The sequence below is a fragment of the Microtus oregoni genome, unplaced genomic scaffold (genome assembly GCF_018167655.1).
Source record: "Microtus oregoni isolate MIOR12 unplaced genomic scaffold, Mior012 000054F_ref0000373, whole genome shotgun sequence".
Classification (NCBI taxonomy): domain Eukaryota; kingdom Metazoa; phylum Chordata; class Mammalia; order Rodentia; family Cricetidae; genus Microtus; species Microtus oregoni.
In genome coordinates, this window is record NW_024543830.1 from 15,387,525 (window position 1) to 15,399,967 (window position 12,443).

At 57.2% G+C, this 12,443-nt stretch overlaps 1 protein-coding gene across 4 annotated transcripts; it reads right to left on the reverse strand.

Annotated features, from left to right (window-relative positions):
* Window positions 1–193: 193 nt before the first annotated feature.
* Window positions 194–12,110, reverse strand: LOC121437994 (AMP deaminase 2). Of its 4 annotated transcripts, none has more exons than XM_041638160.1 (18): window positions 11,851–12,110; window positions 6,737–6,864; window positions 6,435–6,565; window positions 6,077–6,145; window positions 5,876–5,987; window positions 5,421–5,607; window positions 5,028–5,169; window positions 4,833–4,922; window positions 4,500–4,629; window positions 3,630–3,824; window positions 3,417–3,548; window positions 3,111–3,274; window positions 2,703–2,829; window positions 2,451–2,614; window positions 2,061–2,181; window positions 1,629–1,802; window positions 1,344–1,454; window positions 194–1,209 (listed from the first exon to the last, which is right to left on the reverse strand). In XM_041638160.1, the coding sequence occupies exons 1-18, from the start codon at window positions 11,858–11,860 to the stop codon at window positions 1,003–1,005; spliced, it is 2,394 nt and encodes a 797-aa protein (XP_041494094.1). In that variant the 5' UTR covers window positions 11,861–12,110; the 3' UTR covers window positions 194–1,002. The 4 variants fall into 4 exon arrangements, with proteins under 4 accessions (XP_041494094.1, XP_041494093.1, XP_041494092.1 ...); XM_041638159.1 differs by having other exon boundaries at window positions 6,737–6,867; XM_041638158.1 differs by lacking the exon at window positions 11,851–12,110 and adding an exon at window positions 10,885–11,826.
* Between the last annotated feature and the right edge of the window lie 333 nt (window positions 12,111–12,443).

The following is a 12,443-nucleotide window of genomic DNA, read 5'->3' on the forward strand; positions in this document are numbered from 1 at the left end:
TGTGCGCCTCAGAATGTACTGCACGTCATAGCTGTGACAACACACCCACACATGACCCAAGCACTCACAGGCGTCGGCAGGACCGCCACCAGCCTTTGTTAGACAGCAGCCCAGGCTGTACTCCATCCAGAGTACCTTGCCACTTACCACCTTTCCCTCCCAACAGAGACCTTCACATGCCTCATTACTTAAATAATCTTTATTTCTCATGCACTAGGAAAATGGGTCATATGAAACACTGTTCTTCATAGCAAAGGCCTTGGTCTAGAACATAACGCATAAGGCTAACTGGGATCTGGGCCTGGCCAAAGACCTGGGAACCCCCGAAGGTGGTACCACCCCCAGGGCTAATGGCAGGCCCAGCACCCTCCAACTGTACACACAGATGAGGGCAGCTGCCCGTTCCCACAGGGGCACAAGGGAGCTGGTAACAGAGGGACATGTGGAGTGGGGAGGAACAGAGGAGGCAGTGACTTGGCAGGGGCAGTGGTCCAGGCCTCCAGGGCCATGAGCAAGCCAAAGCCTACTCTGCCTAGCACAGACACCGAGCAGCCAGTGCCACAACAGAGGGACCATAAGCCCCTCCTGACTGCCCCATGGCCACATAAACAAGAAGGGACCACAACTTGAACTCTAGTCAAAGCCTGGATTTGCCGAGGTAGGGCTCCGGAGGCTAACGGGGCTAACAACACACAACTATCCCAAGCCCCTGTGGACACTGAAGACACCATAGGACAGCCAGACCTCTGACAATCCTGGGACGGGTCATTAGCAGGGCCAGCCCTAAATCTCAGTCATCAGGTACCACCTGAGCCAAGACGGCAGTGAAACAGATTCCTGGACTTGCTTTCATTGAGGTGGCCCAGAGGCAAGACCTGGTCAAAGACATGCAGGATGGAAACAGAGAACAGAGACATGCAGAGACCACACCAGGTGGAAGGGGGCCAATCACAGACACGATCAAGTCGCTGAGATGGGCGAGCACTGCACGGACCAGGTTCACTAAGGCCCCGGGCTCATGACAAGGCCCACTTCCTCTGGGATGGTCTCCAGCGTCTCACTCTGGATGGCCTGTGTGATAAGCGCCAGCTCCTGGCACAGGGTCTCATGGCGGTAGCCTACTCGGATGTCTGGCACGTTGGTACGGCGGATGTCATTGCCCTCGGGGCCCTCCTTGGTATAGTTGGGTCCCAGCCAGTGGCTTTTTACCTGCAGAGGGTGTGGTGTGGGTGATGAGCAGAAGCTGCAGGGAGATCCAATCATCATAGGGACACGACCGGGACCCCGAAACAAAGGATGACAAAGAGGTGACACCCAGCCCCAGGGAGGGTTGCGTATCATACCTTGTGGGAGAAGCCACTCATGAGCACACTGTTCCGAGCCAGTTCACACATGTCGCAGGAGCTGAGCTTCCACACCTGAGTGGCAATGCTGTACTCCTCCATCAGGGGTTCCTGCACAGGCCAGGTTCCTTGAGAGAGGCATCTGGTCCCTGCAGCCTCTCCCTCCTTTAAGGGCTTAGCTAACAGTTGCAATGCTCCACCAGCAAGGGGCAGCACAACCCAGAGAAACCCAGGGATCCCTGAGACACCCGCCCGCCCAAAGCCACCTGCTGCCGTGGGTCTGACCTTGGTGAAGTGGAACTGCAGGGGATCATCCGTGGACAGTGAAACCATGAGGCCGCGGGACAAGTACTCGGGTAGAGGGTTCCGGTGGTAGCTGAGGAACAGGCTGTTGTTGCTGAGTGGGGACATGGCGATGCCGATCTGAGCCAGGTAATATAGGTACTGCAGGACAGGGGCCTGGGGAGGTAGGAGGAAAGGAGGAGTTGTCGGGAGGCCTCAGTGCTGGGAGGGAGTACTGGCTCTGGGGAGCAGGGGAAGGGGGCTCCAGGTTGGGTCTCACTTAAGAATGGTAAATCCAAGCTGGGCTCTCAGCTAGGGGATGGGTGGGAAGAGCTAAATATATAGGGAGGAAGGAATGTGATCTCATGGCTGGGTGAGGAGGAGGAGCAGGAGGGCAAAGAACTGCATGTGGAGGCTGGGGGTGTAGACCCTGACCTTGCGCAGGAGCAGCCCGTGGGAGATGTTCTCGGCCAGCATGAAAGCTGACACCAGGTGGTGGATGGGCCCAGCCTCCCCGCAGTGCGGCCTCAGCACAAACGTGTGGAAACCCCTCTGCCTGAGGAGTATGAAGATACAGTCAGTTCCAGAGCCCGGATCCCACACCACCGGCACACACATGCCCTCTAGCTAGTGGCTGTGGGGGCCTAGGATGGAGGACAGGGGCAGATTCTCCACTAGAGGGGATGACAAATGAAGCCTATGGGCACAGAAAGAGCCCAGGCAGGAGGAGCCCCCCAGGGCAATGTGAGTCAGGGCACTAGCAGCCTCCGCTCAGGGCGCTCAGAAGCAAGGCAAGCGGAGGGTCAGCACCCCTGGGATAAGCACCTGCGCAGATGGTTCAACACGGCCATGTTAGCAAAGGTGTAATACAGGTAGTAGGCGTAGGGTGGGTTGTCCTCCTCCACCCAGGCTTCCGGGAGGGGACTCTCCAGGTTGAAGACGTGGTTCTCCGGCTTGGACTCATCATCCACACTGTCAAAGCCATCCACCTGGCAGACAGCTGGTGGTCAGTCCGAGGGCCACAGCTGGGCCCTCACCCAGCTAGCCTGCCCCCGCCCCGCCCTGGCCACTGCTCACGTGCTCCAGAAACAGGTGCAGCTCTGGGTGACTGGCAGGGTGCACGGTAGCCTCAAACAGTGGCAGAAAGATGTTCTCCAGCATCTCTTGGAAGTTGGCCAGCTGGCCCTTGGTGCGGTACACGTCACTACAGGGAAGACAGGACACAAGCAGATGCAGGGCCAGCAGCAGGACAGCAAGGGGCAGAGCTGTCATGAGGAGCACCAGCCTGAACCACAGTGGGAAGGTGGGACATCCGGAGAGACCAGGCTGGACAGACCGTGGGTTGGCCTGGGAGGCCCTTCCTGGCACTCAGAGTGCCTAGCCTGGCTCCTGAAGGCTTAGCCATCCCAGCAGAATGGAAGGCAGGCCCTGGCCCTTTGTACCTGAACAGCCCTGGGGCTTCCTCCCACTCTAAGGGACACTCACAAGAGGCGGGGCACCTGCACCAGCCAGCGCACATTGGGAGAGTGCACTTTGTGCACCACTGCCCAGCGTGCCAGCTTGTCCCACTCGTCCCTCGAGCGCCCGTAGATGGACAGCCGGAGCTCTGCGTTCTGGTATTTGCTCTCCTCCAGGTCTGACATCACCTCCTAGACAGCAGAAGCAACACAGCAGGTTCCTCCCTGCTAGGGGACCCAGCACAGGTGTTCCTCAGGCCTCCTGCCTCCCCGCTCCTGGCACTGGAGCCCTCCTACACGTGGGCTCTAGCTCAGTAGAGCAGCCGCTCCATACCTTGATGATATGAGCAAAGTACTTCCCAGAAATCTTGTTGTCGGTTTTGATGAAGATCTCGCGGAGGACAGACTCCCCGATAGGGTTGTATTTGGCATTGAATTTATCAAATCGGTGGAAGGTATTCCTGTCCTGGAGGAGATGGGAAGGCCGAGTCACACCCCTAATCCCTGGCCCTAGTACCGACCCAACACCCCAGCCCCTGGGACATACCGCATGAACATCCAGTGTGTCCACGCTGAGGTCATAGGCCGTGAGGTTCATGCTCTCGAAGACCTCCCGCAGGGTCTGCTCACGGCCCTGCTCAACATGCACGATCTCCTCCAGATGCCGCTTCATCGCCCGCTTGATGAAGCGCAGCAGATGCTTCTGGTTCATGCAGGATGAGGCATGGATGTGCGTGTCCACCTGCAGCAGAGAGGGACCGCGGGGTCCACCAAGGGCTAGGGCTTTGCTACTTCAGCACATGAGGACTACAGTAGTGATCCCCTGAACCCACATAAATGCCAGGGGTATGCAGCAGTCTACCTATAATCTTAACGTGAGGATGGCAGAGGCAAGGGAGACACAAAATAAACCTAGACTAGTCGGAGCAACAAACTCTGGGCTCAAGCGAGAAACTCTGTCCATGTTAACTTTGGCTTCCCCGCCATGTGCGTAAGTGCGCACAGGCATGTGCACATGCATGCACGCACGCAGACACATACACACACACACTGTGACCATGTACTTGCAAGCATGCATAAACATATGCACACATACCACACAAATGCAAAGTTGGGGAGAGAGGGCTCAGCAGGTGAAGGCACCTGCCACCGAACCTGACAAGCCACTCCCCAGGACCCAGAGGGCAGAAGAGGAGAAAGGACTTCTGGGAGGTTTTCCTCAGCCTCCACATGCCCACACCCATACACACACACAATTACATAATTGGAACGTAGTAATTTTTTAGAAGAAATGTCCATGGCCAAAACGGGGTACAAGAGGGCTCTCCATATTGACTGTTGGGGGGCGAGGGGAGAACCCCAGTCTTGGGAGGAGAGAGATGCATCAGGACACAAAGACCACAAGCTGAGGGCCCACCTTCCGGATATTGTAGAAGTCCCGGTGAGGCACTTTCTTCTGAGCAGCCAGTTCCTTCATCTCGTTGAGCAGAACATGCATCTGGAATTTGGAGCTCAGGTACTGCAGCCGGCGGTAGCAGAATGACTTTCTGGGCAAGAAGGAAGAGAAAGACTCAGCTCCTGATGGAGGTTCCTGGGAAGGCGAAGGCAGGAGGCAGGAGCGTACAGAGTAAGGGCAGCAGACTAGGAATACATGACTCGGGAGTGGCAGGAGACAAGTGACGGTTGTCTGGGGCAGGGCAGGGCGAGGCTGGAAGATCTGGGCTCTGAGGTGGGACAGGTGGAAACTTACATGGGGCCATTGATAATCAGGGCCATCAGCACATTGACGTCAGCAACAAACTCCTGTAGGTCAGGGTACGGAAGTTCTACCTCTGGACAGCTAGCATGTGGGAAGCTCAGGTGAGGAGAGCAAGGCAAGCCACCTGGCCCCTCTCCCAAGCCAATTCCCTATGGTACACCCCAGCACACACCACACCCCTCTTACTGCTCATCAGGATCCCTGCGGGTGTAGACATGCACCACACCACGCACCATGCGCAGGCCCAAGCCCAGGTCCCCAGGCATGGTGCTAGGCTCACAGTGCTCATACGGGTGCTGCTCCAGGGCCGGGGGGTGCACCGGGGCATCTGCAAAGGGGAGAGCGGGGGAAGAGTCAGGGCCAGGGAGCTTCAGACCTGCAGCTGCCCAGTCTGTGGGGTCCATAGCAAGGGATGTCAAAGGCTACAAAAGAGCAGCTATGGGCCCCAACCTCCACCCTGCCTGACAGCAAGAAGCCAGAAAGCCTGGGTGCGGGGAAATGCAGGCAGGGCAGAAGCGCCAGGCTCCAATCCTAGGCACCCAGGGCAGTTGGGGTCTGGGGAGGGACGGGAGCTCCCACCAGCAGACACAGGGGTATCAGGGCTCTGCTCATAGGTTCGCGTCTCCAGGGGCTTCTCAGCCAGCTGCTGCAGGTAGCGGCGGGTGGTGGGGCAGAAGCTTTGCAGGGCCAGGGCCATGTACTTCTCCCGGATGAAGAGTGCCCGCACCACACTTTTGGCTGCATCTAACAGGTCTGTGAATGGCACCTGAAGACAAGGACAGGCAGTCACTTTCTCCGGTCACTGTCCACACTCAGGCTTATAATACTCACCCTTTGGCCATCCCCAGACTGCACACTGCTGACCCCCAGTTTCAAAGGCCTCAAGCCCAGGACTACCCAGCCCTCTCCAGTCCCAGCACCTCTGACACTCCAGGCACCAGAAGAAAGATGTACTCTCTAGCTCCCGCTCTCTAGCTCCCGCCAGTTCCCCAGGCCAGAACTCTCTAGAACCCAAGGCTTCACTTCACACTCACCCCGCACTTCTCCTCCCCAGAGATGATGACCCGCTGAAATTCCCGTTCCAGTACTGCATCGCGCTCCCAAGGACCCCTGTCACCCTGTCCCTCTCCTTGCTCCTTGTAGAGCCTATGAGAAAGGAAGACAGAAGGGGTTGAGACAGCCACAGTACAGACCCCAGCTCCACAGGCCCCACGCATGCCCCCTTCCTTCCTCACTGTAAGTCCGAGTCACTGTCTGTCTTCAGGAAATCTTGCTTGGCCCGAAGCAGGATATCTGGCTCCAGCCTAGAGGTGAGAGGAAAAGGGTCTGGTAAAACAAGACCAGTGGCTGCAGCAGCCGGGTCCCAGCCTGTGCCAGCTGCTGTGCACACACTGCCACAGGTGGTCTTCACAGGCAGGGCTGTGGACCCTGGGCTGCTCGCAGCCCACTTCAGAGACGAGAAAGCAGTTCCAGAAGTAAGACTCTAAACCTCCCAGAAGATGGAATGAGCATGGCCTGGCTCCAGAGAATGTGCTCTGTGCTGCCTCCCCAGTGGACCTCAACGGGACAGGGGAGAGGCAGGAGCAGGCTCACTTGACATCCTGGCTGATCTGCCGCTCCAGCCGCTGCCTCCGCTCCTCCAGCTGCTCAATGGGGCTGGCCTCTGGGAATTCATAAGGGGCGCTGCGGAGCTCACTCTCAGCCAGTGAGCGGCTGAACAGCTCCTGGTACCAAGGAGGGAACGAGGAAAGGTCAGGAGGCCATGCTTTCAAGCCCTCTGCCCCCCACCTCCCCACAGAGTCTGGGCAAGGGGTGTGGGCAGGAGGCAAGGTTCCTGGGCAAGGCTTAGGGTCAGCCAAGAATGAGGTGAGAAGGGGTGGGGTGCCCGGTGATACCTCAGCGATCTCCTTGCATTTGCCATCCATAGACGTACGAAGGTCGAGTGGGAAGTGCTTGAGGCCGGGGGCAGTGCCCGGCAGGGATCGGGCAGACTGCAGCGGAGAGGACCCCAGACTACCCCGAGCTTCTGTAGAGACAGTGATGCCAGGGTCAAGGGGAGGAGGGGTAGGACCTATCTAGGAAGCCAAGAGCCCGTTCCCACCCTGGGGCCAGAACCTATTAAAAGCCAGGGCCTAGACACTGGGCAATATATCCACTGAGACAGAAGAACAGCCATGTGGGGCTCCCAAAGGAACCCATCCACATCTACACAGAGGCCCGTCACCACCCCAGCCTCAGGGATGAGGTCCTGCGCCTGCCTATAGAGCAAATGAATCAACTCTGCAATAAGAACTTGAGGTGGGGGTGGCCCCCTCCCTTAGACCAGGAGGATCTATCTGCATGGGACTACTTCCCAGAAAGGGGTGCACATGCGCGCGCACACACACACACACACACACACACACACACACACACACGGCACTCATTTAGGACCAATGGCCACACTAAGGATCGTCAGCTTCTAGCGCACAAACCCAGGATCAGATCCGCCCCTGGCCTAAAGGGTCCTTCACAAACAAGAACAGGGCGGCCGTCTCCTCTCCTAGACCTGCAAGGCACAGGCAAGTACAGCAGACACTCTGAGAAGCAACTATCCAAGAAGAGGACCTGGTTGCTAAGGCGCCCTCTCTCGAGGACCCCAGAGCTGCCATGGCTGCCCCACCCACTGCTAGCTGTCCTGAAGGGAGCGACCACAGTCTATGCCACTTGGAGACACTAGCATCTGGGCTGGAGGCCCCACGGAAGGCCCTGGGAAAGGAAAAGTTGGAAGCCAGGGGTCTTTCTACTCCAACCAGGGCAGAACAACTCTTCATGGGCCCCACCACGGAGCTAACACTAACGGTCTGAAGCAGCTAGTCTCCTGGACAGCCTGAGACCCCAGCCCACCAGGAAGGACCCAGATAGGTCCTTCAACAGTCTTAGCCTCCTCCTGCAGGAAGCTGTTCACAGACTCTCGGTTCTCCCAGCCAGCTGGAGAAGATGCAGCCATCCTTCCAGAACCCTCTTCCCCACCTCCACTCTGTCTTAGAAAAGGACTCGGAGGCTCTGTCTAGGCAGTATGCCTTATGGTCTTTGCACCCACTTCCTAGTATTCCAGGTACAGTCCCAAAGCTGGACAAAGAAAGAGAAAGGAGCTTAACCTAGATCAGGACCCAGCTACTGACTTGCCGTGGTCCCTACTGGCACCCTACCTGCGGAGTTCAAGAGTGTTCTGGTAGCAGCCCCGTGCCCCTTGCCTGCCTGTTTGCCTTGTGAAGCTGCAGTCAGTCCCCCAGGACAGCTCAGGGGCTGGCATGGGCTGTACCAAGTGCGGCTATAAGCAGGGGAGACCCTGGGATGGCCCCAAGTAGGGGGCTGGGAGAGTTCAAGGGAGTTCAGAAACCCAGAGGAGAACTCTAACAGAACCTTAACCTCTTCAGTGCCAGCGAGGTCCACCTCGATGCAGGGATCTCAACAGGGAGAAACAAGACAGGCTGATATGGCCAAGCAAGGCAGTCTGAAAAGGAGGGGCCAAGTCTCCTTAAAACCACAGCCCTCGGGGACAGAAAGTAGACACAGTCTGGCTGGCCAAACGGTAGGAAAAGAGACAAGAACGGAGACCAGCCATCCTCCCCTGGGCCCTGAGCCTCTGGGCAGTTACCTCTGTCCACCAGTCTTTTGGGCCCTGACTATGAGCTCTTCGGGAGAGACAAGGTCTTTGCTACATGCAAAAGCTGGCTGGTAGTTGGACCACCGGTTGAATCTGGATAGGAGCTAGTTACAGAGGCTTCTTGGCCTCCACATCAGTCCCAAGCCCACTGTCAGGGTAGGAACAACCTATTCAAGAAGACTACCTTGGAATATGGGAGCAGCATTTGGGAGACACACAGAACTCTACTTTTGTTTGTTTGCTTGTCTTAACCTCTGAACACAGGCTATAAGTGGGTCAGAAGTGGCCTTGTCCTACCTGGCCCCAGCCCCAGGACTCACAGGGGAATGTCCTACAAGTGTTCTGTAAAGCTTAGGGCCCTGAGTCCAGGAGACTGCAATCAGAAATTCCTGGGATGCTCCAAACACTTCCCACATGGAGCTCCTTCAGCCGGGAGGGTGAGAGGGCCTCTGAGCCCAGTACAGGGACAAGGCTGCTAATTAGAAAGAGCAAGAACAGAAAGGAGCTTTGTAGGGGTGATGAGGTGATACCATTTCTCCCTTGCAAGAGCACAGAATAGGTAACGATCAACAACTACCTACCCAACCCAGGTTTCAAAGTCTTTGATTATCAAGAACCCAGATCCTAGACCAGGCAGTGGTGGTACACATCTTTAAACCCAGCACACAGGAGCCAGAGACAAGGAGGATCTCTGCATTTGAGGCTAGTCTGGTCTACAGAGTGAATTCCAGGACAGTCAAGGCTATACACAGAAACCCTGTCTCAAAAACCAAACAAATAAAAAGAACCCAGATCCGGGTCCTATCCATCCTCTTAAATATATTTGGGGGTTTTGTTTGCTGTCTTTTTCATTACTGGGACCACACTGAGGCCTTGTGTGTGCTCAACCCTCACCCCTTTCTCTTTTTCTCTAAGGCAGGATCTTACTAAGGGGTCCAGGCATACCTGGAACTCATGATCCTCCTGCCTCAGCTTCCCAAGTAGCTAATGACAGGTGTGCATCACACATCCAGCCACCAGCCACTTCTGCGTCCCTGAAGGCAGACCTCAGAGCTGCAGAAATGAAGTCAAAAGCCCTCATTTTAAACCCTTTATTGTCAGGTAACCCTGGGCCTACACAGCAGAGCTGGATGAGCCGGCAGGGTTCCAGCAGTCAGAGTCATCTTCCCAATCTGTCACATGACTACAAAACACTACTAGACTCACCAGAGGGGACACACTGGCAACAACCTCCACACTCCCTCAGGCCAGGTCCTGTCTCCCTGGCCCGGGGCCATAAGTTGGCATCACAACATGACATATACAGCCCAAAGCCAAGAGGGGACCACACCATCAGCTCCAGGATTCTGGTGCCTAGTCTCTCCTCTTGACTAGGAATCCTCCCACCCCCCCCCATTATCAAGACTGCCTCACTAGGTCTTGACCCCTGGGACAAGATGCTCTCAGGGTCTAACCACCCAAGGGTCTCTGGTTCAGCCACAGAGTAACCAGCGCAGCCCCAGAGCACACACTTGGAAGACACAGATCTGAGCACACAGCCTAGCACAGTACAAAGCCCTAGTCAGGCATCTTCCGCAGCCTAAGAACAAGCTAGAGGAGGGTGGCCAGGGTGTAAATACAGCTACGAGGGGTTAACAACAATCACCAAAAGGTCTTTATTTAGCCAGAACACTTGAGCGTGGGGGACACCCTCACCCCTGGAAGCACAAACTCTAGTAGCTGAGTTCTCACCAGGACAGACAGTCAGCAGCACACAATCAGCCGCCAATGGTGCAGAGATACCCACAAAATAGGAGCCAAACCCAACGGTGCAAGGTACACAGCCCACTAGGCATCCCAAGGACTCCCGCTCTCCGGAAGAGACTCACAACACAGACCAGGAACAGGCACACAGCAAGGAGAGTAGCAATTGAGCCCTAGCTCCATATGTGCCAGCAATGCATGACCCCAGATGTCAAAGTCCGCCACTCTCACCAACGAGGGAGTTTTGGATCTAGGGTCTTGGAAAGCCTTAACAACGTGAGCCTGCCTTACCTAGGCACAGACACCAAACACGGTAGCCAGTCCGCAAAGCAGGCAGTCCCACACCCTCCCCACTCCATTCACATACACTTCACACGCCGTCTTAGCATCTGCACAAGCAGACACGTGTGCACAGACGACTCTCCTGCACCCACATCCACACCCACTCCTTGTTACGGAGGGCAGCATCCCTGACATGGAAACCTCAGGCACCCCCTCCCGGCCCCCTCTCTCCGCCATGGAAACCAGCTAGTCAGCCCTGGAACCGAGGTTAGAGAGGCATCATTGCAGAGAGGGTGCTGCAGAAGGGGGCCCCTCTCTGAGGCACCAGGTGACCTGGACGAGCCCATGCCTGAAGCCAAGAACACTTACCTGGAGCAGCAGCCGAAGCTTGCAGGCTGGCCCGCTTCTTAAAGGGATATTTGGACTTGGACTTGCTTGGGCCAGGATAGGATGCCATGGCTGGGGCCAAGGCGACAGCGAAGGAACCTCACCGGCTGAGGCCAAGCTCTCTTACATCCAACCCCTTCCTCCGCCCCGCCCCCAGCGGGAGTGACTGATGCAGGAAGCAGCGCCCCGCCAGCGGAAGAGGCCCTGGCCACGATTTCTGATGTTGTCTAGGCAACCTCGGGGAGTGGGGCCTCCATCCTGCCCCTTATCCCTCCCTTCCCACTCCAGTCCCTAGAGTGACGTGACTGATGGTAACGCGGACTGGGGTGGGGGTGGGGTGCAAAGAAAACAGATGGAGCAGCGCCAGCTCTCAGCTCTGCACCACCCCTCACCCCACCTCGCGAGCCCTCATCCCTTGCCAAAGCTTCAAGGCAAAGAAGCCAAAGTCCAGGCTAGGCTGGTCCGGCCAACCAGAGCGAAAAATAATAAGCAAAAATACAGCCTGAGCTTCTCCAAACTCAAAACCCATTTCCTCCAGGGACAAGGCAAGCGTATTCATGAAAACCCAGCGCCTCTGAGGTAGAGCCCACACTGTACTCCATCTGACCCCTGCTCTAGGGACAGCTCAGCTCTGGGAGAAGGAGGCTGAACGAAGAATTCGAGCCCGGGAGGGAGGGGCCTGTCTTGGGAAAATTCCACTGACTGGCAGACGCTGCCTCCTAGGAAGACAGGAAGAGCAGGAGGCACGGTCCTGTCTGCGGTCTGTGGGAAAGACCCCAGACTCTGCCTGCACACTCAAGCTCTGCTTCCCAGACCCTTCTAGGATCTGCTCACATCCCCTAGGTCTTGCAGGCTGTGCCAAGACCCTCACGCTCGCTCTTGTCACCCGGACCAAGGCACCTCTGTCCCGGGATCTCTGTATCACCAAAACACGCGCCCCACGCTTACCTGAGGCCATACTGCCCGAGTCCCGAGTGGTACCAGGGAGGCTGCCTAGCAAAGTCTGCCCAGCGGGAAAGCCCGGCTGGGGTGAAGGGAGAGGGCCCCACCGGGGCGAGGTCGCGCCACTGGCCCCTGCACCCGCACTGAGAGGCGGGAAGGCAGTTTTTCAAAATGGCCAGCTGGCCGAAGGCGGACTCCGCCGACTTCTGCCGCCAGAATGACCTCAGGAGACCCTGGAGTCGCGACCCCCCAGCCCGCACTCAAGAGGAAGCCGGCCACGTGCTCCGCAGAAAACCGGACCCGGAATTCGCCTACGGTTCTTTCACTACTTTCTGGGCATCAATTAGCGATCCGAACCCCGTGGCCGAGCTGCGGGGGAGTCACGCAACAGGTGCGACCCCGCCTAAACCTTCCCGGACGCGCGCCAACCTCGCTTGCCCCAGGCCCCGCCAAGTCTGCGGCCACGCCCCGCTCGGCCACGCCTCCGCCCGTCTAGCCACGCCCCCACCATTCTCCCTGTTTCCCTAACGCCACGTGGGCAGCCACCCGGCCCCGCTTGGCCTGGCTTGGCCTTTTGGTCTTGGGCGATTTTTGTGCGT